General features: G+C 42.7%; 1 protein-coding gene across 2 annotated transcripts in view; it reads right to left on the bottom strand.

The window, feature by feature from the left end:
- Nucleotides 1-2,912: 2,912 nt before the first annotated feature.
- The window catches only part of ALKBH3 (alkB homolog 3, alpha-ketoglutarate dependent dioxygenase), a 32,905-nt gene continuing 11,739 nt past the window's right edge, over nt 2,913-24,078 (bottom strand). For both annotated transcript variants that reach the window (XM_030332555.1, XM_030332556.1), the window contains exons 8-10: nt 21,036-21,245; nt 4,012-4,110; nt 2,913-3,278 (exon numbers count right to left, since the gene is read on the bottom strand). In XM_030332555.1, coding sequence (XP_030188415.1) covers nt 3,168-3,278; nt 4,012-4,110; nt 21,036-21,245 — 420 coding nt within the window. In that variant the 3' untranslated portion in view covers nt 2,913-3,167. The remainder of the gene's footprint in view (nt 3,279-4,011; nt 4,111-21,035; nt 21,246-24,078) is intronic.

Here is a 24,078-nt window from a genome sequence, read left to right as displayed (position 1 = left end):
GACCATGCATCTACCCTCAAGAGAGTTCCTGGGATACGACCAAGAAACGTTGTTCTGGGTCACTTGGCAGGAAGGTTGGATGAGAATTTACCTAAATTGCCAGAAATTGGGTTCTGTCCCCCCAAAAAAGAGCTTCCCTAGTTAAATGGCCAATCATTAGTCCAGTTGGCAGGACGGTTTCTGACCAGGAGCTGCTAGTAGTGAAGAGAGATGAGCTACAGATGCCTGCCTTCACGTACCAGAATGCCAGAGGACAAACAGGGTGGCCTGGCAGTCAGCTCTGCCAGCAGGGGACCAGGGCGAGCTGGGTGGCCAGCTGTGCAGGGGCAAGCCCTGAGGCTCCGGCTCCCAGGGATGCCCAGTAAACTATTCAGCCTAAGTTCATGACGGCACAGGAAGAAGCACACAGTTTAAGGATTCACCTGTGGTTGGAATTCTGCTTCTGCTGCTTACAAGTCCTATTAAATCACTAACCCTTCTTGGGGCTCAGCTGCCTGGTCTCTACAATGGAAATAGTATGTCTTTCTTGCAGGGCCGTGGGGAGGATTAGGGATTATGTATAAAAAGCTCCCAGGACAGTGCCTAGCAGGTTATTAAAGCTCAAAAAAAGGGAAGCAAAAAACTCAAGCTGTTTTCTTCATGCCATGTTGTTACATTTGCTTCCTCTTGCTTTATAAGTAATGTCGGCAAAGTAGTTTTCCCCTAATTCCTAGTTAAGATCTACGGCCAGGAAAATACAGCAACAAGTTGGTACAGTGACTGAGCAACCTTTGCCAGGTTCTGGAATTCCCGTCCCAGTCGTAAACCCTACACTTTAACTCTACGGCAAGTACCTACCTTCTCATTTCAAAAGGGACATTATCTTAGTGGTAAAAAAAAAAAACAAAAAACAAAAACAAAAGGCAGTTCTAGCACTCTAGCACTGGACAGCAAGCAAAAGTTAAGACTGCTGCTCTCAGATGAAGAAGCCCAGGTGGTGGCCCAGGCTGTCAGCTGTCGAGTAGGAATTCATTTCCCTGACAGACATGGCAGCGATGAGTGAAGAGATCAAATCTGCAGCTGACGCAAGGGGAGATCATGACCCATTAGGAGGGATGCCGTAAGGCTGGGAACCATCTGCCAGTTCTTTCGTTTGTGGGAATGGAAGAGGAATTTCCCAATGTCATGCATCAAACTCAAAACCAAAGCTGGCTGTACCACCCTGGCCAGATTTTGTTTAATAAGAAAAAAGGTAGGAGGGGCGCCTGGGTGGCTCAGTCGGTTGAGTGTCCCGACTTCGGCTCAGGTCACGATCTCTCGGTCTGTGAGTTTGAGCCTCGCGTCGGGCTCTGTGCTGACAGCTGAGCCTGGAGCCTGCTTCAGATTCTGTGTCTCCCTCTCTCTCTGCCCCTCCCCTGCTCATGCTCTTTCTCTCTGTTCAAAATAAATAAACATTAAAAAAAATTTTTTTTTTAAGAAAAAAGCTAGGGGGGCGCCTGGGTGGCGCAGTCGGTTAAGCGTCCGACTTCAGCCAGGTCACGATCTCGCGGTCCGTGAGTTCGAGCCCCGCGTCGGGCTCTGGGCTGATGGCTCAGAGCCTGGAGCCTGTTTCAGATTCTGTGTCTCCCTCTCTCTGACCCTCCCCGTTCATGCTCTGTCTCTCTCTGTCCCAAAATAAATTAAAAAAAACGAAAAAAAAATTTTTTAAAAAAAGAAAAAAGCTAGGATCAGAGGTTTTATTTTATTTTAAGGTGATTTGTATTCCCTCACTGAAAAGTGCGTTATAATGCCCAGATTTTATAAAGCACTTAGTGTTTTTTACAAAAAGGAGCCATCCACATGTGAAACATTTAAAAAATTGGGGTGGGGAGAACCCCAACCGCAAGAAGCCAGAAAGACTGTCAAAGAACAGGGCCTGGCCAGGCCCGGTATTACATCTGAGTTCGGGGGAAGAGCCTGCCCAGCCTTTGGCACTTCACCAAAATCACAGAGGCCATAAATCTTGGAAACAAGATCAAAAGCAAGAAGGCTCTGTAAATTTTCCCCACCGGCAGCTAGGGAAACTCTAATTCTCTTGCCCTGTTTTCATCCATTTTCTTTCTCTCAAGTATCTCTCCATATCTTGGTTTGGAATCAGTCTGGCACAGTGCTCCTAAGTCAACAGGTCAGAAGACATGTGACTTTATGATGCAATAAAGGGCAGCCACTCTGTTCTGTTTGGGGAACCTGGTGACATCATGGACTAAGCGCTGAATCTCGGGAACTTGTGTCTAAGACAGCACTGAGTCAGAAGAAAATTTTCATCATAGGGGCCCCTGGAACTCAAAGTAAAGACACTATTAGGTAACTGAGTCCATCCCCGTAGGACGGCTCCCGCTTCTATCGGGCTTCAAATGACTCAAGTTATTCTCTAGGGGAAATTCATCTATGTGGGACAGCTGTCACCATCAGGACATTTGCTGTTCTTTCAGCCCTAATTTCTCATGACATCACTCAACCTACTTCCGCCTTTGAGGGACAGTTTTCTCTCATGTGACAAGTACCCAGGGCGGCTGCCTGAAGATGGCTGGGGCGAGAGAACCTGGCCTCCCCTCTTTGTTCAGAGGCCAGTAACCTGTCTGTGTCCCAGGAAAGAGACCTCAACTAAATAAAGTGCTCCCAGAGCAGGCAGCTTTCCATGACAAAAGCACACAAGCCAAGATGCTGAGGAGTCAGGGCAGCCTTCCACAAAGCTCTGAGAAGCCACTCTGCTTGGGTCTCAGCAGCTGGTGGGCCTGCGGGGGCTCCGGAGTCGCTGACACATATTTGTGGCTCTATTTCACCAAGTCACAAGGAATGAACACGTGCGGATTTACTCTGGAGGCAAAGCACATTCACGTTTCTTCCAGTGAAGCAGGGAGGGCAAGAGAAAAACTGCTTATGGACAAAAATCACTCGTGAGCACAGCCACAGCAGTTTTTAATTTGCCTAAAGAACATATCATGTACGATTTCAGGATGTGAGCAGGGAGCACTGTCCCCACAGTATGCATACTGTGAATGGGAGAGGCCAGCTGTCGTTTAACAGGACTCCAAGCTGGGAAGCAACCACACCCTCACCCTCCAAGCAGCTGCACCACGAGATCAGCTGGACCAGCCTCTGGAAGTCTCTTCAGGGTGGGAGTCTCAGCTCAGTCTCAGCAGAGCTCCTCACAAAGACCACCCGTCACCAGCGCGCCCCCTCTGGGGTCTGGATAAACTGTCCGAAAGGTCAGGTTTATTCTCGGTTCTCTGGAGTGGTATTCTTTGGGGCACTCGATGCTAAATGGAAACACAGACAACTCTGACATAAACACATTTATGAGGAGACGGACCCCGTCCCGCGACCCCCGTAAGTACCAATGAGCTCTTGGAAGTCTTGTGAGAAAGGTTTTTCTTCTTGAAGAACACTTCCCCCACCACCATTGCTCTGATTGGCCAGCGCCCTCGCAGTGAAGTATTTTCACCTCTTCTACCTGTTCTCCCTCTCAGCTTCCTGCCATTTCCCCCAATCTCCTAAAACAGCATGTAAACGGCTGAGGACCAAAGACAGGCGTGAAATTTCCACTCTTGTGCCAAGTGCTCTTACGTGAACCTGCACACCTTAAACATGACCTTGCTTTACGGTCTGGCCTGAGCCGTGGAGCTGTGCGGCCCAAGGTGATGTGCTAGCCACTGGCTACCTGATGCTATTCAAACTTAAGTCCTTCCACACACTAGCCACATTTCAAGAGATGAAGAATAGTCGTGTGTGTCTAGAGGCTACTACACGGGGACTTAAGAGATGCAGAACTTTTCTGCTGTCACAGAAAGTTCTGCTGCACGTTGCTGCCGCAGAGGTCCGTTCTGATTGTCAGTAGCATCAAAACTCCTTGATAATGACATCACTCTACCGCCTCTCGCTCACAATAAAAGCACCTTGCTTTTCACCACATCTGTTACAGAAATTAACAATCACAAGCTGTCAGGACACTGCCTCCATAGGAGTGAATCCAAATCACTTGCATGTTCTCACCTGCCAGTCAGCTTGTGTAGCTCCTTCCATGATTAACAAGGTCCCATGATCCAAGGGTATCTTCACTCTTTCCACATAGGTGTAGTCTCCATTCTCTTCCTAGAAAACAGCATTCATTGCACTACATTTTTTGTGGTGTGATCAAGACGCAACAGAAGCTGACGATGGTCAAGAAATGCAAACCTCTACTCAGCTAGACTATAGGGGCTCGTATACTGGTTCTGTCACTTGGCAGCTGTTTGGCCTTAGGCAAGCTGCGTCACCGTCGGTACCTTAATTTACTCATCTGTAGAAGGATGATGATGACAGGACCTGCCACACAGGGCTGTTATGAGCCTCCACCGATCGAATACGTGTAAATTCCTTGGAGACTGGCACATATTAAGTACAGTATAAGTGCCAGCTATTATTATCAGCATCTAAAATGCAGAACAGCCCATTCTGACCTGTGAAGAAATTAAGTCATTTACGAGAACTCCTTACATCTGCTTTATGCCATGCTCTGTGTTCTGACATAGTGTGGAAAACAGGCTTTTAACAGATGTGGTGTGGGATTGTGAGTTCTCATGCTTTTTCAGAAGTTATGATAATTCATTAATGGTACCTATGTTAAACTAGTCACAACTCTTCCTATAGCTCCTCTGGTGTCTTGGAGATACATTCTTGTTTCTTTCCAGATAGTCAGCAGCAGGATTTTCTTAAAGAAGGGAGCTCTGGCTTGACCAGAACAGTGTTGCAAACTGAGACTGGCTATTTAAGCCTGAGAGCATAGATCACAACACTTCGGATACAAATGCCTTGTATTCACATTGCCCCTCTCTTCCAGAGAGCTCAAAGTCCATTCATGTCCAGTCCTCTGATGGAAGCTTCACAGAGTGGCCTGCGAAACAGCCAACAGGTGGGGGTCACTCTTCCTTCGCAGCCGACAAAGGGGTGCGTTTAACAACTTCCGTGCTCACAGCAACGAAGAGCTATCAAGAGCTGAGACCCAACCTTCCTGATCTTTCCACTTCCGTTCTGGGCAGATCCACCCATTCATCTGCTTCACTTCGGATGCAAGGGACTGCATTTAGGTTACTGCAGGATTGATTTCACTGCAATACTGTGTTTATGTTTATTATTGCAGGAGTGCTTCGGAGAATGTAACTATTTACAATGATTTCCTTCAGGAAAATCAAAATCAAAACAACAATGAACTTGCATAAACAGTTTAAGTTCTAGGTCCCAACCCTTGGCAGTGACTTGTCGAGCACAGTCATAACTTTTCCAGGCAGAAGATAAAAGCGATGTTTAAACATAACTTTTGGTTTCAGTGATTGATTTTAATTGTGCCTGCCACCTTTTCTTTTTCAGTAGCAAGTAAGCGTGAAGCATTAACCTCTGACCCGTCAGCCAATCAGAGAGCAGTGGGAAGGTGACCCTGTTCTCGGGTGGCCCAGCTGCATCTCAGAAAAGCTGAGCGGCTCTCTATAAAAAAGGATTCCAACCACAAATGTATGTCCTACTGGAGAAAAGGTATCAGAAGGGAGTGCATCGGCCATGAGATTAGAGGGCTCAGGGCTCCTTCACTGGGGCTGTAAAGTCAGTTGCCAAATCAAGATTCAACACAGCTAGGAGCAGACCTCTTGCCCTGTACAGGAGGAGTGCCCTACACTCAGGGAGTGCAGCAGCATCTTCGTCTATAACTCAAGCACAGACACAAGGACAGGGCAGAAAAATGAAGTAGAGAGGAAAGACACTGAGCCAGACACAAAGACAATTCTGAGACGAAGATCTCTTAGAACAGTAAAAACATTATTAGGGAAGAGGGAGTACCAAGGCCAATGGAGAGACGGGGGTGAGCACTGTAATTCTGCCTGGAAACATGCACCAGGAATAGACGTAACAAGTGAGAGAGAATTCCGGATGCAAGGGGAAAATACCAGCACTGATAGAAAGTGATATTCAACAGAGCCACGTTTCACTTAATGTTCCTAAGATCTGAATTTTTCAAATGAGAAAAAGCCTCAAGTTGATTTTAAATACACTACCTCCAATATAACCTTTAGTTGTACATAAAAGCAGAAGGGGGTGATCCTTCACTTGCGATGGAGCTACTCTTTTTTTTTGTAATGTTTATTTATTTTGAGAGATTGAGAGTGCGAGCAGTGGAGGGGCAGAGAGAGAGAGAGAGAGAGGGAGAGAGAGAGAGGGAGACAGAGAATCCCAAGCAGGCTCTGCACTGTCTGTACTGAGCCTGACACAGGGCTTGATCTCAAGACCGTGAGATCAGGACCCAAACCGACATCAACGACATCAAGGAGTCAGCTGCTTAACCGACTGAGTCACCCAGGTGTCCCGGGGATGGAGTTACTCTTTTTTTTTTTTTTTAATGTTTACTTTTTGAGAGAGACAGACAGAGTGTGAGTGGGGGAGGGGCAGAGAGAGAGGGAGACACAGAATATGAAGCAGGCTCCAGGCTCTGAGCCGTCAGCACAGAGCCCGACGCGGGGCTCGAACTCACGGACCGCGAGATCACGACCTGAGCTGAAGTCGGACGCTCAACCAACTGAGCCACCCCGGCGCCCCATGGAGCTACTCTTAATCAGTCTCTGAAAGAGACAATGATACCCAGTGCACCCAGTGAAGAGGTGATGTCATTACTTTGCTGGTTGTTATTTATTCCTTCCAATCCCTTGGCTCAGAAACACATTCTAATTTGCGGAAGGAGATTAGAAAAAAGGGCAAGGGGTCTACCAAAGCAACACAGAGCTCACAAATGCTTTCTTCTTTTCTTGAGGCCAGAGTGCCAACAGACCCAGAGCCACTCTTAACTTAACCAAGACACGCAGAGACTTCTTCAGTCAGGAAGCACGTAAAGGCCAGTGGAGCTCACGTGGCAGTGAATAAAGGCACAAATTGATAAATGGATGAGCAATACTGGAAGCACCAGTCAGAATGTTTAGACCATTAGGCATGGTAAAGTTACCAAAAACAATGGTTCTGTAACCCTTTTGATTTACTTAGGTCTTTTCGAGACAAAAGAAAAAAAAAAAAAAAGAAACACCCCTAAAAAAACCATGGCATAGGATAAAATTTTCCATCCCTGACCCTGGTGAAAAGAGGCTTTTTAGAGGCCGTTGGCTGGCTCAGTCAGTAGAATATGCGACTCTTGAACTCAGGGTGTGAGTTCAAGCCCCCACATTGGACACAAAGCTTACTTAAAAAAAGAGGCTTTAGGGTTATAATCAGTCTACAAGGTGGTTTTGTTGTTGATGATTTGGTTTTCCACACACTCAAAACTTCACAAGCAGATAAAGCAAAAAATATATACTTCTATATTAATTATGATCAATACTCTCCCTCCATCCTTGCAAGCACAGCCAGTTTATCTGAACACTTGATTAGGATTCCCAAGGTCTTCTGGGCCCTCCCAAAGTTCTACAATCTCACCTCCACCTCCTGACACAAGCCTCCCTAGTTTCCTTTAGAAAAATGGTATTTAGGGGAAAAAATCTGGGTGTATTGAATCATTCTATCATTACTAACTATCCAACAGACAGGAAACCGCAACATTTTTTTTTTCCATTGGAAAGGTTAAGTTCACATTTTACAAGCTCTATATAGAGTTTTCATGGAATCGCTCCTTTCTCATCCTAAGTAGAAATTATAAGCAACCATCAATGCTTGAAAATCAGCAGCAGCATAGTTTTTCTTCCTATTGTAAGAGTAACACAAGTTCACTGAAGTAAACGACACACTTGTGAATTACTGGTTCAATGTCTGCCTTCCTACTCTCTGATAAGTTCTATAAGGAGGATTATGTGGTCTTGCCCTTTTGAATATATTATCACACATATCATAAATATGGAATGACTGAGGACAAAGTACCAGGAAAACATAATCCTATTATCCCAGAATTCATGCAATGAATGCCAGGAAACACTGTATAAATATAATTACGCACTTTACATTTTTATCATTATATTGTGAGCATGTGTTTACATCTTAAAGGTACAGTATTCGCAAATGTGGTTCTATAATATTCCTTTATATGAACATATCTTTCCTTCTTCAAACTCACAAATTATTTTGACCACCTATATTATGTCAGGCACTGGGCCTAATGCTAAGAATATAGCAGTAAGGAACATACTATTAGACACTGAGATTTTAACTATGCCGGTACTGATAAGAAAAAAAAAGAGAAAAGAAAGGGAGAGAAAGAAAGGAAAGCAGGATGGATGGATGGATGGATGGACGGAAGGAAGGGAGGGAGGAAGGAAGGAAGGGAGGGAGGGAGGGGAGGAGGAAGGAAAGAAGGAAGGCAGGAAGAAGGGTAGGGAAGAAGGGAGGGGAAGGAGGGAGGCAGGTAGGCAGGGCTACTGCAAGTAGATCCTGGGCAAAACACTTCTGGGTGTTTTTTCTAAGGATATATTGTCAAAAGTGGAATTACTGGATCCTTAAAGCAGTTGATTGTGTACCAACAATGCTTTCTTAAGAAGGTTGTGGAAATTTCTAATTCCATCAGGAAAATACGGCAGTACTTATCCCTCCCCTAAAAATTTAGGGGGAAAATGACAACTCATTATTCAAACAGAGAGTTCTTTTAATTACTAACCTAGTCCAACACTTTTTCACATGTCTATTCGCTGTTTGCAATTTATTCTGTTGTGAACTCTCTGCTCACGTTCTTTGTCCATTGTTCTAAGGTGTTGTATTGTTCTTACTGATCTGTAACCACAGATAGTGAGATATTTACCCTTGTCATAGTTTCTGCAAATATTTTTCTCATTTGCTATTTGTCCCTTAACTGTGTTATGATATTTAACGTTAGAGTAGCTCAAAAACTTTTAGAGTCAACTCTGACCTTTCTTTGGCTCTCCTTCATGGTTTTTATGCTTAGAAAGTCTTTTTCTCATCCTGAGGGAAGTTAAACATACAACTACATTTCCTTTTTGGTTAATAAAAAAAAAAAAAAAGTCTACATTTTTTTAGATTTAACTCTTTAATCTATCTGGAATTTGGTGCTTTTATTTCCCCCAGGCTTCTTTTTATAAGTTTCCAAATACTTTTGGATAGGATCAACCACAGTGTATGCTGCCAGGGCCAGGCATGTCAGGAACTATGTGTACGTCATTGCTAACGCTCATTACAGCCCTGTGAAGGAGGTGATATTGCCCATTTATCGTAAGCAAAGGAGCTAGAGGGAAAGCACATCTCTAAGGCAGAAGACTGACAGGAGGCAGGCAGGGGCTAGTATTTTGAATTTAGATCTGCTGGACTCTAAAGCTTCTATTCCTTCCACTGTGCTCTCCGAAGTGATCTCTACTCCTTTTGGAATTCTGTAATATCTCCCGTTCTAATTACAAGGCACGGGACTGAACCGCAAGGGTCACAAACAGCAGCAGGCAGCATAAATGAGGAGTGGCGGTAGGACACAAGACAGTGGGGAGTGGGGAGCGAGGGCCACGGAGAACCGGAGAGCACGGGCCTGCACACAGGTGTAGCCACTCCGCAGCTCCAGCTCACCATTGCCTCAGGGTTGTCTGATTTCTGGGTTTGCCAGGGAAGATGAGAAATGGGATTTTTATGAAAAAATCTCCCGAGTTATAAATTTTGGCAAGTAATACAATTTCTTTTCAAACGCTGGGCAGCATAAGCAAGTCTGAGAACCAGATTCACCTCAGGAGCGGCCCAGCCGTGCTGCTGGTGGGAACCCATCGCCTGACCCCTTTTATGCCCACATCTCGTCATTCTACCTAGCCTGGAAGCTCCCGAGCAAGGCCAGTTATGATCTGCTGGGCTTCTTTGATCCTGCTTCGCCATTCCACACGGTAGTGCTTGACAGAAAGCTCAGGACACACATGTCACTTCAGGCACACATTCTTAATTTCAGCGACCCAACTCAAGGAGAAAAGGCCCTTGAAAGCAGAATACAGTTCCGAGTTAGTGGTCTGAGTCTACAGTGAGACCCCTTTGATTCTTCAAGTGATCCCGATCCTGGTAAGTCGATGAGCTACTATGTGAAAATTTTCCATCATTTTAACCAAGAAGATGCTGATAAAACCAAACGCAAATGAGCAGAAAGGACAAAGTGGGGGCCCGCAACCTGTTTCTCATTTTCCGAGCTCTCAGGAAGCCCTTGACATGCAGTAACTATGATTAGTTTCTGCACTGGAGGCTTCAAGGCTACAGTGGGCCCTTGAATCCTGGAGAGGAGCACATTAATGAGAAGGCAGAGAGCGAGCGCAAGGGAGAGCAGAGAGATGACCTCGCACAATGGGGCGATCACACAGGGAACAGCAAGACACCAGGGCAGACTGGGCACAGATTATGTAAGATTTGACAGTCTGGCTAAGGAACTGACATTTTATCTTTTGTTCCAGTAGGAGCAAATAAAGGCTTCTGAGTGGAAACAAAGCGATGAAAGCAGTGAGCTCAAATCTTGGCTCTCTGCTCTCCTTTTGCTCTGAATGATGACGTGCAATTCCATAGTTTTCCATATTATCTACATTACTAGTTCTAACTCAATTCAACGGTTGTCTGAGCCACACTGACTAAGTGATTTAACAGGATGCTTCAGCCACCTCATCTGTACAACAGGGATAATAGTGGTATCGACTCCATGGGATTCCTGGAAGATTGACTATAAAGCACTTAGAACAGGCCAGGCACAGAGTCAACCCTACACATTTGTTATTTATCATCATCACTTTCCTGTTGTTATTCTGACAATTTCCAGATGACGTCTCCAGCACAGGCCTGTCATCTGAACCACAGACCTATACAAGCCAATTGGCCTACTTCCCACTGGAAGTCTCAGGCTTCTTCAACCTAGCATGTAGAAGAAGAACTCTTAACTCCATTTATGAATCCTCCTTCAACAAGACCACAATCAAATGCAAAAGTCCCTGCTCCTCCTCCTCCGAGGAGCTACCCACCACCACTGCTCAGCCATGAACCTGGGAGTCACTCTCGATTCTTACCCTTACCTCTAAAGTAGAAATGCAAGTTTTATTGGTTCACCTTCAAAATCATGCCTCAAGTTCATCCTCTTCTCTTCATCCCCACTGCCCACACCTTAGTCCAAACCAGCAGTAACCACAGAGTCTCCCACCTTCTATTTAAGTTGTGATCGTTGCTCTTTGTTCATTTGATTGTAGTCTAGCTCCTATGACCTCTATGAGAAAGGCCCCATACTTGTCATATTCACTGCTATATCCCCAGATTTGAGCATAGCACCTGACACATAGTAGGTGCTCAGTTAGTAATTGTGGGACAGAGAAGAGAGGAGATAGAGAGAGAGAGTGACCTATTCCTGAAAATAGCTGTCATCTGGGCATCAAATAGAACTGGGAGAGAAAAGATTGAAATTAAAAGACATTTCAGTACCCTAGGTATGTGGTAAAAGAGCCTGGGATAAAGATGGCCACTAGGAGAGGGATTCAAGAACAAATTAAGAAGATCTGGGAATTAAAACACTTAAGAGAACAGGAAAGAACTAAAAATAACTACATGTGAACCTGACCAAGAGAACAGTGATATCGTGAACATAAATGAACTTATTAGCAGATGGAACTGTGGAGTTTTCTGAGAGAACAATAAATCTGATTTTACATTTTCAGGTCAAGTCACATGTGCTATTATAGGTGGCAATGTCCTGTGAATATGTACATGTGATCCCTAAGTGAGATAAAAGTCAAAGCTGGAGATAAGAGATTCAGAAGTCACTCCACCAAAGAAGGAACAGTTGAAGCCATAAGAGCAAGTGAAATCTTGTTTATTACTTATATAACCAACACACACACAATGCTAAATCCTGGAGACATAATAAGACAGAAACTGACCTTGCCCATATGGCATTACAATCTATTGCCAGTTTATAATCTCCTAAAAACTCATATAAACAAAGATAACAGAATCAAAGATAATCTGAATATCCACACTTTAGAGGCTGAATGTAAAGGAAAAACCTTTAAAAGGTATGGAAATAGCAATGAGAAAAGTGTGACATTAGGAAAGGAAAAGGGAGCTAAGAAATGGCCGAGTTTCCAGCAGTGAGGTGATGGATACGGTATTACAAGGAAGAACAGAATGACAATCGGGAAAAGGCTTTTTTGGACAATGGTATCTGTATATTAGCAAAGTGGTGGGTGGATCTATAGAACAGGTGTTTTAAGAGTTAAGGGGCGCCTGGGTGGCGCAGTCGGTAAGCGTCCGACTTCAGCTCAGGTCACGATCTCACGTTCGAGCCCCGCGTCGGGCTCTGGGCTGATGGCTCGGAGCCTGGAGCCTGCTTCCGATTCTGTGTCTCCCTCTCTCTCTGCCCCTCCCCCCGTACATGCTCGGTTCTCTCTGTCTCAAAAATAAATAAACGATAAAAAAAAAAAAAAAGAGTGAGTTCAGTTGTAAGGAAAGGGAAACTGCAGACATAGAAAACTTACTCCCGAATTTGTACTTCAAAAGCAAGTAAACAAACCCAAACCACCCTCAGGTGTAAGTAAGAATGCCTGCAGAGTCAAGCACAGCGTTTTCTCAAGATGGTAACAGATATAAGAGATTTCCCCAGCCTTCTGGTCAAGATCAGATACATGGTAGAACTGATTGACAAGTATGATTAAGGCTTTTTTTGCAGACTGAAATGATATTGAAAACTGAATGTTAGCCCATGTTACAGCCCGCTCTTAACCTGCTGAGGGCCAGCTGTCCATTTACTTGCCCTATCTCCCAACTTACGACTATGCCAATAAGTTTCCCTCTCTTGCTTTTTTAAAGATTTTTTTTCAGCTTGTTTTCCCAATCAAATTGTGGTGTTCCCTTGCCTTTGAGACCTGGCTGGCTTCTAGACTGCTTCACGGATCACCTAAACTTGCAGCTGATTTGGAATACGAAACTGTTCCTACAGTGTTGATACAAGAACACAGCTGGACTTACTGTTCACAGTGGTAACATTTTTTAATATATTTTTATGGAAAGAGAATAAAGCTAGGACCCGACAATGTCATCTCTAGTTATTCTGCTGACTCAAACCACGCTTTAAATGATGGCATCCTCAATATTGATCTGAAATACATTAACTTTAAAAAGAAAAGCAGCTCTTTCTGAAATAAGATCTGCTACAAGTAAAAGGCTGCTGGAAGAGCATAGATCTTGAAATTGCCAAGGTTATCTATTCAAAACCGGTTTTAAACTCCCTTTGCCAGATACACATCTTTGGGTGTTTACCCAACTCTTTCCTGATTTTTGGTACTGATTTCCCATGGAAGGTTCTGATGAGGTGAGTGAGGAATACGAAGTAAGCATGAGGGACTGGTATGGGCAATCAATCACCCTATACCAGAGATGACCAGTGATCTCAATAGTTCAATAAGACCTCCCGACCTCTTGCTTGGGAGGTCTGGGCAATTGTTCAATGCAACGGAGGCTCTCTCTGCAGGCATCTAAAACTTAGCACTGTACATCAGACTAGCATGAGAACTTCTTGCCTTTCCTTCTGGACTGGACACACTGAAAGGCAAATGGAGTGAAATGCCTGCTGACAGCGTTTGTTGTTCAGCTTTGTGTTGACATTGTACTGGGGGGGTAGCATGGGGGCAAGAAGGTACTGAATTTCGCAAAAATAAACATGGCTTTACGCTTACTGTTATAGTCATTCTAGAGACACTGAATGTGCATTTAAAATCAGAAGACTTCATGAAATGATGATTCCGTTCTTGGTAATATATTTCCAAGAAATGCAACCTTAAACTATTATCTTGAAAGAGCTCCCCCACCCCAAGACTGTAGAAACAGAAACTAATGTTCTCCTTCCTCTAAGAGCATATGAGGACAAATTCCACCATGTCTGACATCCAGCTGACCTCAGTCACTAGCAAAAGTGCAGGGTTCTCTAGTCATCCATTAAAACAAGACAACTCATTCCCAACCCGTTCCTGGACATCACCTGATCAGACACAACTCCCCCTTTCCCACCGCCTCCCCAAACTCTCTCCTTCCTGCCCCTGTGCACTATGTCCTCTGGTCCTTCCTGCCCCTGTGCACTATGTCCTCTGGAATTCCCAGTCAGTGATGAGCAAACACCTTAGATCCCCAACTTCATGTGCTCTGAACGTTCCCTTGACTTGCCTGTCTTAATTGAAACCTAGCCATCTCTAGGATTTCAAATCTCTGAAGACTTCTCATGTGGAAAGTGATCTTGTCTGTCCCATCCAGAGAGCCAGGAGATAATCCACATTAACACTTTCAGACCACTATTGCTATACTCTCTTAAAAATCCCTGCTCCAGGGGCGACTGCGGGGCTCAATAGGTTGAGCGTCCGACTTTGGCTCAGGTCATGATCTCGCGGTTTGTGAATTAGAGCCCTGCGTTGGGCTCTGTACTGACAACTCGGAGCCTGGAGCCCGCTTCGGATTCTGTGTTCCTTCTCTCTCTGCCCATCCCCTGCTTGTGTTCTGTCTCTGTCTCTCAAAATAAATAAATAAGTAAATGTAAAAAAAAAAAAAAAAAAAAAAAAAAAAAAATCCCTGTTCCTCTGAGCTCATGTCATTGACCTGGCCACCTCTGTCCTTCTCTGCCTTGGTCCCGGTATGCACAAAGTATCAAAGTTCTTAACTGGTCTCCTGGCTTCCACTCTTGCTCCTTTTTAGTCCAGGCTCCACACAGCAGCAACTTACTTTTATAAAATTATCCATCAGATCATGTCATTCTTCTGCTTACAACACATTTCCATGGCTTCCTGATGTACTTAAAATCTGCTCCTTCCTGAGGCTCCCGAGCCTCTGCATGATCTGGCCCCCGTCTACTCTCCCCATCTTATCACCTGCTCTGCTCCTCGCTTGCTCACATCTGCTCTGGTGGTGGGGCCTCCTTCTCCTTCCTTAAACTCACTAAGCTCTCTTCTGCCCAGCTAAGAGTCATCACTACCATGAAAACTGCACCTGGGGAAAGAGGAGAACATCACCAGAAGGGTTAGGAATAGTTTTATGAGTATGGCAAAGGGAGGACAAAATTCTCACATTGGACACTGTTTAAAAAGACAAGTTTGGAAGCAGACCCCATTCCTAATCACATGCAAATCTGATGAATCACTTTGGAAAGGTTGTTCTCCCAAGACTAAAGGACCATTGGTGGCACTATAAAACTAGATGGTCCTTGGCAAAAAGTGAATTCTTCCCAGTGGCAGTGAGGGTACGGATTCCAACTGAGACAAGGCCCCAAGGCAGAAATGATGATTCCAACTCTTATGGGATTTCAAGTCTGAAGATAATTCAGTCTTACTAAAACTACTTAGCTTTATCTGCTCAAACATGCACATTTTCATCTACCCACCCACTCACTCACTCTCTCCAAACCACTAACTAGCCCTAGAGATAGCAGCTCAAAAACTCAGTCACCATTCCGTTCCACAGGCCACTTCACCCTCTGCGAGTCTCCCTTCTACTCCATTTCACAGGCCAAGGGAATCTTGGGATTTGGTTTCACTACTACTCATTTCCTTTTCCAATTTTCCACATCTGAAAAGTCACTGTGGCATCTACTATTCTTAACAGCTTAAAATGCACTGATTATTGCAAAAACTTTCATAGTGCCTTTCATGGGGTAACTTTTCTATTGCTCGATAAAGTAGCTACAATCATCACCCCATTTGCAAAAAAAAGAGATATAAATGAGGAAGATAGGTGCTTTTTACCATCAGTGACAGATACAAAAAATAAAACTGACTTTCTAGACTTCATTTAGGGATATATTGAAAGAACAATGATTATTAACAATTTCTTTCCAGTATTTCTTGTAACTCCTCAGAATAGATGCTGTAATCCGAAGAGGGGCTGATTAAGAAATATGGATGACTGGGGGCACCTGGGTGGCTCAGTGGATTGACTGTCCGACTCTTGATATCGGCTCAGGTCATGACCTTACGGTTTGTGGGCGCGAGTACCGCATTGGGTTCCATGCTGAGCACGGAGCCTGCTTGAGATTCTCTGTCTCTCTCTGTCCTTTCCCCATTTGTATTCTCGCTCTCTCACTCTCAAAATAAATAAAGTTAAAAAAAAAAAAAAAGCAATATGGATGACTGGGCCAGCAGCAGTGGGGTGCTAAAGCGGAGGTTCAGTTACCGCTCCATGAAATACTGCACAGTGTAATTTAGTCACCTTTCAAATTTAAGCTAGTCAGTATTACAGTATGTTGGATTCTAAGATCTTCATTTCTTCTGAGGTTCTGGAAAAATATCAGTATTTATGACCAAACTGACCTTTTCATACTCCACTCTTCCCAGTAGTGGGCAAAAAATCAATTAGCAAGATAGGTAGTAGGAACTCCAATTCACTGGGGACTCTCAGAGCCTCCACCATAGGAAGTGGTTTTACAACCATCTCTTCTGGTGCTACAAATAAGGTTCACATTCTTCAGAAGGTGTTAGAGAGAGAAGTGGCTACAGAAATGCTGAACTTGCCTCAACTCAATCACCCTGAGGTGGATATTTTTTAGGATTCGGCTGATCAAAGACGGAGCTTATCCATACATAATGTGCTACAAAAACAAGGCTTTTGGCATCTAAACCTCCAGCACATCACAAACTTCCTGCTATTATCTAATATCCCCCCAACTCAGCCATCACTGTTTCCATGGTAACCGACAGAGAAATAGCAGCCTGCCAAATGGCTTTTGTGGTTCCTTTTCTGGCTTGTTTTTCAGTATAGAATTAAAGCTAGCTGGGAAAGAACGAGACTAATCTTTACAGCAGGGACACGATGCATTTTGGAAAGTACAACTAGGTTTGGGACAAGGAGTGTAGACAAACTTTAATGAGCCCAGCTTGATAGAATAAAAAAAGGTTCTTGGTTTCTAAAAAATGTCTACTCAAGTATATTTGGTAAGCTTTCTGTCTTGAGATAGTATATCCTGATATTGTCTGGAAGACAGATATGGTGCCATCCACTCTGTCTTTAACTGAATTAACAAAAGAAGGGATGGGATGAATGGAACGGCCAAGATCAAGCAAGTCTACCATGCCCCCAGGTACCTTGTTACCATTAAAGGAAATGTAAGTTACTCTGAAATCGAACTGAACGGGCAGGAGTTGCCTGCTTGGACTAGAGAACAGTGAAGAAGGATCTCTTAGGGGAGAGAAATGTCTGTCCTGGGGATGATGCATGCATGAAGCTGACTGAGCCAACTGTATGAATCAGAGGGGCCCTCATACTTAGGAAAACAAAGATCTCCTCACCATCTCGGCACAGGGAGAAATTGTGAGGAATGCAATGTGTAGAACTGGGGCAGCTTTCAGAAGAGCAGCAGCTACAGAGATCTGCCTAAAGTGCCAGACTGCACAACAAACAGCTGCTGCAGGGGTGGAGGAGACTGAATGTTTAAAAAAAAAAAAAGAAAAAGTGGCCCAAACATATGCTTTTCTGTCTCAAAACTGCATACTTGAATAAAGTACACAAAAATCTTATGATTCTTCTATGTCACTTCCAGATGAGAAACTCTGACTCAAGTCAACAGGTATTTAGATTCCCTTCTGATAGGTTAAAACGAACTGGATTTTGACAAGAGATGCCCTCCCACAACCTCTAACATTCCAAATGTCTTGTTGACAGACATGAAAATTACAACCCACAGTGGCATACTAAGTTAGGTTCCTAAGAGTTTCCTGACAGAAAGTCAGACTCCTACAAATTCTACACAGAAGACTAACGTAATTTATGCTTTTTAATTTATGCTTTTACCTTGAGTTGTATGAATCATGAGTCATGTTCTCAGAGCTCTCACTGGAGTTTAGAAAGAAAAGTAGACACAGATTTGCAATAACCACTTCCTTTCAATCCTTCAGAAAAGAGATCATTATAATAAGATAAAGATGATGCACCCTAAGGCTGTCAACTCAAAGAAAGGCTTCTGTGCACTTCTAGTTTAGCTAGATTTGTGGAGCCATGAATTTTTTGAAATCTATGTTAAAAACTTGAACAAGTCTTTCCAAAAGTTTAAACTTGGGTCTTTTTTACCCAAGAATGGAACTTACAGGTTCTGGGGGATAAAAGCCATTTTTAAATAAACTGGGTTCAGTAATGCATGATTATAATTCCCAATATATTAACCTTCAATTTTCCCATTAAAAAAACCTTTTTTTAAATTTTTTATTTATTTTTGAAGGAGAGAGAGATAGAGCATGAGCGGGGGAGGAGCAGAGAGAGAGGGAGACCCAGAATCCAAAGCAGGCTCCAGGCTCTGAGCTGTCAGCACAAAGCCTGATGCGGGGCTTGAACTCACGAACTGTGAGATCATGACCTGAGCTGAAGTCGGACACTTAACTGACTGAGCCACTCAGGCACCCTTCAATTTTCCCATAAAAAATTTTTTTTAAATATTTATTTATTTTGGACAGAGAGAGACAGAGCATGAGCAGGGGAGAGGCAAAGAGAGAGGGAGACAGAATCTGAAGCAGGCTCCAGGCTCTGAGCTGTCAGCACAGAGCCTGACACGGGGCTCAAATTCAGACCGCGAGATCATGACCTAAGCTGAAGTCGGATGCTCAACCGACTGAGCCACCCAGGCGCACCCCCCCAACCTTTAAAAAAATTTTTTTTTAATATGTATTCAATTTTCCTATTTTAAACAAAAGCCAGAATTGAAAGGACATGCAATTACTTCAAATTAATCATAATTACGATGACGCAGGAAGCCAAAACTGATTACAGTCAATAGTCTGAGGTGAGGCATTGACACCTTTATATTTCTTCCCAAATCTGTTTCCTCAGCCAACTTTAAGATCTCAGACGAATTTTCTTACTTATTAGGTCTATATTTTTGTCAAATCTGCCATCATGAGTGTAGTGCAGATTCCCTTGCTACTAGCAGACAATTACAGGGACTTTACCACATCTTTAGTATTTCATGACCTGTGCTTTCACTACACTCATCAAAATAAACTGTAAGACTTCAGAAGATAAACCTTCAGTATGGGCCATCTCCCTCAAATAGAGATCTTATTCCAAATGGTTGCTTTCGGACACAAGGCTGTGTGGTAGTTGTATTACCCATCTACTCGTTAACCTATAACGTAAGTGAGGTTCATTACCAAGAAATAGCTCTTGATGGCCACGAATAATGTTTTTATATGCGAAAATGAAGACCTTCAGTTGCCTGGAGGGGAAATGGAATGGGAATATTCTGGGCACAAGAACACTGCTAATGCTTAATGACTGGAAACTGCTTCTACAGTAAAACTAATTATCCAGAAAGCATGCTTTGGGAATCCTTAAGCTTCAAATCTGTAAATAGGCCACAAGTGTTTTTAAGAAAGGGGTGGTGTGTATGTGTATGTGACTGTATGTGTGTAAAGAAACAGTGATTGGACAAGTAACTACCTGGCAACAAAGAAAATACCTGTAAGGCTGCAAGTGAGGATTATCCCAAACATCGTGCTGGCTCTACCAGCGGACGTGCCACTTGGAGAGATGGAAGGGTGACTTCCATAGGAAGGCACAGCACCAGGAGGGAAAGACGACTTCATCTTACTCAATTACTGCTACAGCAGATCCCAGGACCAGGCTTGACAAAAAGTTGGTGTGGTTATGTCCGGCTTGAGAAGAGGATCTGAACTTAAAAATGAAACATGTGGTGTTCCTCTGCTATTCACATAACAGGAGCCTTACCAAGGGCAGGATGAATTATTCATGTAATTTATCTGACTGGGTTTTCACCAAGTAGAAGGCCGCATATAAAAGCATAACCATATCCAAAGAGAGTATGGCAAAGGTTGGGTCGTCTGCTTCTCAAGTGGTACTCCCCCTGGTACAGGAGAAGGCTAATCAATCACCAATGAAACTGGGAAGGCCAGTCAAACTGCTCAGAAGCAAGTTCACTCAATACATCACTGGCAATTGACAATCCCCTGCTAGCACAGACCAAAGAAACAAAGCAAAGAAAACCTAATCAAGGGAAATTATACCAACAAAAGCTGCCTAATGGCATAAATGCAAAATAACACAATATGCTTCAAAATACCATGCTTGGAAACCGAAATACATGTCAGGAAAGCAGCCCAGTCCATTAACTATGTTCTTAGAGGAAGCATATCTGATGAAAAACAGACATGAGCACTGGCAGGCTAATAATTATTTGGTCTGGATTAGGTCATATTCTAAACACAGCCTTATAAGCCTTTCCACACTGACTGGCTCTGGTTTACTGTTATAAACTAAATGACTGGGAACCTTGGTAAGAGAAAGACACAAAGATAATAAGATCATTTGGTAGAGGTTTGCTCTTTTCTTTGAGTTTCTACTACCTTTCTACCTATCTTAATCCTAGGGTCTTATACTTTTTTGATTTAAGAAAGTCAAAACTCCTAGTGTCCCTGAAATATCCTATAACATACGTAAAACCCAGGACGGAAAACTAAAGTTATTATGTTTAGTTACTGCTTCTCTCCCTGAATTTGGACAACCATCTCTGAGAATTTGGCTTGAACTTCATCTTTCTGAGAGAATTACAGGTTCATCCGTATTTCAGAAGATGGCTAAGAAGGCAATGAGGATGCTCACGATGTTCCCTTCCAGAAAGGTGGCAACACTGCCATGGAGAAGACTTACAATGAAGCCTTCCTCAGGGGTGTCTTCCTCATGCTTTCTTCCTTTCCAGTCTTGTACCTCCCAGCTCGAGTCTTCCCTTTATAACCCCTCCTTCACAGCACTTATCATAATTTCAGTCATTTCAGTAATTAGTAACATCTGTCTATCCCCTGTATTCATGAGGACAGGAGCTATCTCTGTTCTTTCCACCAAAGGAAATGAGCCCCCGAAGCCTGGCACATGGCAAGCAATTTCTGTTGGATAAGTGAATGAATGAATAAATGGCCACTCTGGGAGACAAAAGGTAACCATGGGGTAGGCGATCAGTTGAACAGGTTTCAACAACAAAACATGTACTCTTACCCTCTAAACCTGAAAACAGCAGCTTTTAAGAACTCTACTTTTTTCACAGAATATTAGAAGGCAGGAAGAACATGAAAAAGAAAAAAAAAAGAGAGAATACTCACTGGTGGGGGCTTCCTTCTCATCTCAAAAGTGCGTGTGGCACCAAAACTCAGCGAAGCAATGATGGGACATCTCCCTAGCGACGGTTCATCGTCACTATGCCAGTCGACACTGTCTTTCTCATTTCGGTAAAGGTTGCAGAGCAAGGAGTTGAAGGTGTGGCCAGTGTTCTTTTCAATCTGGTCCTTCAGTGTGAGCAGCACAGGATGCCACTGCAATCATCAGGCCAAGAGAAGGGACAGCCACATGTAAAACAGAAAGTGCAAAGTCAGTCTTAAATCAACAGGGCCATGGAATAAGCAAAACACACTTGGAATGCAATAACCAATGGCAAGAGGAATAGTTTAATTCCCTCCCATTATTTCTATTTTGAAGCAAATTGACCTCTATCATTTTATTAAGGTACTAAAATTTGGTACAGCACTATCATGAGGACCAAGCCTTTCTACCCATCTCAACTGTTCTGTGTTAAATACATGACCCCACAAAGAAGCAAGTGTCATTATATTCAGGGCAGTCACCTCAGTGAGTCATTGAGAAGGTGAATGGAATAGTCTGGGCTCTGCCGCCATGGCTGATGGGTTGCCAGGTAGTTGGCAGATACAGACCGAAGTCTGAGGAATCAAACAACTTTTCTGCTGGGTGGCTCTCTGTTCATTCGATTTCTATTTTATCATGAATGACAGAATTGCTTTTAAAAAAGGTATTCAATATTTCCAGAGTGGCTATCTTCCTAAAAATAGAACCTAGAAGGAAAAAACATTGTACAGAATGGAATCATGACGTGGCCTTGATAAATACATGGGCTGTGAACTACATACAGTTTAAACAGATTCCACAGCCCTGTCTCCTGAGCACCCAGTTCTCGTATGTAGTTTATATTTGGAACACAGTCTTGCCACATATACTACAGGAAGCTATGACCCCTGACCTTACGCTGTACTTGGGGAGTTACAATCAGCATGGCTGTATTAGTTGTTAGAATTCTGTCCTTTCTCCAAGAAACCCCAAGTGCATTACAGAGCTTCCTTTATGACAGTGGTTCTCACACCACTATCAAAAATGATTGAGGACCCCCAAAGAACCTGTTTATATGGGCTGCAGCTATGATGTTTATCATGTTAAAAATTAAACTAAAAAAATTAAACTATTGGTTAATTCATTAAAAAAAATACAAACCCATTATATGTTAATACAAATATTATCTTATGAAAAATAACTGTATCTTCCAATACAAAAAAAAATGGCAGGAAAAGTGGCACTGTTTTGCATATATCTTTAATGTTTGTTTCAAGAGAGTTGATTCTCCTATCTGCTTCTGCATTCAATCTGTTACAATATGTTGTTTTTGTTGAAGTATATGAAGAAAATTGGCTTCACACGGATATGTAGTTAGAAAATGGAGGAGTCTTTTCCAGCTTTTCCAAATAATTGTGGATATTCTTTGATATTACACCAAAACTCCACAAGTACTGATTTCTTAAAGGTTAGTTACAGTGTGGAATCTGAAACCATATCAATAAACTTCTCATATTCTCTTACATTTAAATCCACTGGGCCAGACTGCACTTTGAGTGAGTCTTTTAATCTTGCATGATTCTGTAATATCAAGTATTGGTCATGTGGAAAATATTGATCCAATGAGTAATGCAGATCTCCTGCTGACACATTTCATTATACGATATAAAAAATCATATCCATTAATATTACCAATGATCTCATCAGAAAAGTCTAAGTAATAGGAAGAGGTCAGGCTCAAAGTGACAGATATGACTTTTTCCAAATTAGTAATTTTGCTTGGAAACTCAACTTTTATAAGTAACAAATCATATCTACTGTTCCCCTTGAAGTGACAGTCACTTCGTTCATTTACGTCTGCCAAATATTCAAGTCTGAATAACTACAGTTTGTCTGTCAGTTGTTCTTCCAAATAAATGTGGTCCATGATAAAAGCAGATAGTTCAGCTATAGCTTAAACAATCACACAAGTGTTTTTCCTTGACAACCATTATACTTGGCTTTGTAGCAGGAGTGCTTTATGCATACCTTCCATTTCATCAAACTATTAAAAAGAGATGAACTCAATATTGACACTTAATAAAAGTAGTAATGTTTACTGCTTCGAGGAACATTCTTAAATGAAATCAGCTTTTTTTTCTTAAACTGGAAGTGCATGGTGGGGAAGAACACTGTGATTACTCATAATAGTCTGGCAACAACACCCTGATTCATGCTAAGATACCAACAGTTCTATCCACCGTTACTTTTGTATCATCAACACAAATTAGGCACAGTGAAAGTGTCACGTATCATATAGTTTTAGTATTATTACAGAGATAGTTTTGACCTGTGGACTCCCCAAAAGGATTTAGTGGACCCTTCCAGGTATCCACAGAGTCTACTTTAAAAACTCTACTTTAAAGAATCCCTTCAAAGTCATGTTCAATGTATTGCAGTGAAGGAATACATCTTCAGCAAGGCAAGCATAATATTCTAAGTATATCCCATGGCTACTGTCAGGTAAAACTGCCACGGAATCACTCAGCTTTGCTGTGATGTAGAAATTGTGGTAAACTGGGGTTCCTTATTATGGATATGAACATTACATTCTAAGCAGAGTATTTTTTAAAATAAACAATGACAACAACAAACCAAACTCACATCAGTGAAACATAAATGTTATTAAACTAACCTATGTTCAAGAGAATAAATGTCAAAGTGAAATTCCATAATAATGTTAGCAAGCTGTATTTCCTATTTGTTTTATGGCTATTATCTTCACGGAGATAAAGATCAGATGCTAGAATTATACACTTAGCAAGAAAAACAAGAAAGTAAAAGAGGAAGATAGCTTTTCTGCAATGTGACTGGGAAACTAATTAGCACTTCCCTGACTTGCTTAGGGACTGAGCACTGTGATAACTCCAAGTTTGCATTATGTTTCTAAGTGGGTATATATTTTTACTGGCTATTTTTGGTGGTGAAGTAAGGAGAAAAAAGGGGATAATGAACTAGAGGATTAATTTAGACTCTCCAACCAATACT

The sequence above is a fragment of the Lynx canadensis genome, chromosome D1 (genome assembly GCF_007474595.2).
Source record: "Lynx canadensis isolate LIC74 chromosome D1, mLynCan4.pri.v2, whole genome shotgun sequence".
In the NCBI taxonomy this organism is placed as follows: domain Eukaryota; kingdom Metazoa; phylum Chordata; class Mammalia; order Carnivora; family Felidae; genus Lynx; species Lynx canadensis.
Note: the sequence above shows the minus strand (reverse complement) of the source record. Positions and strands in the feature narration are given on the sequence as shown.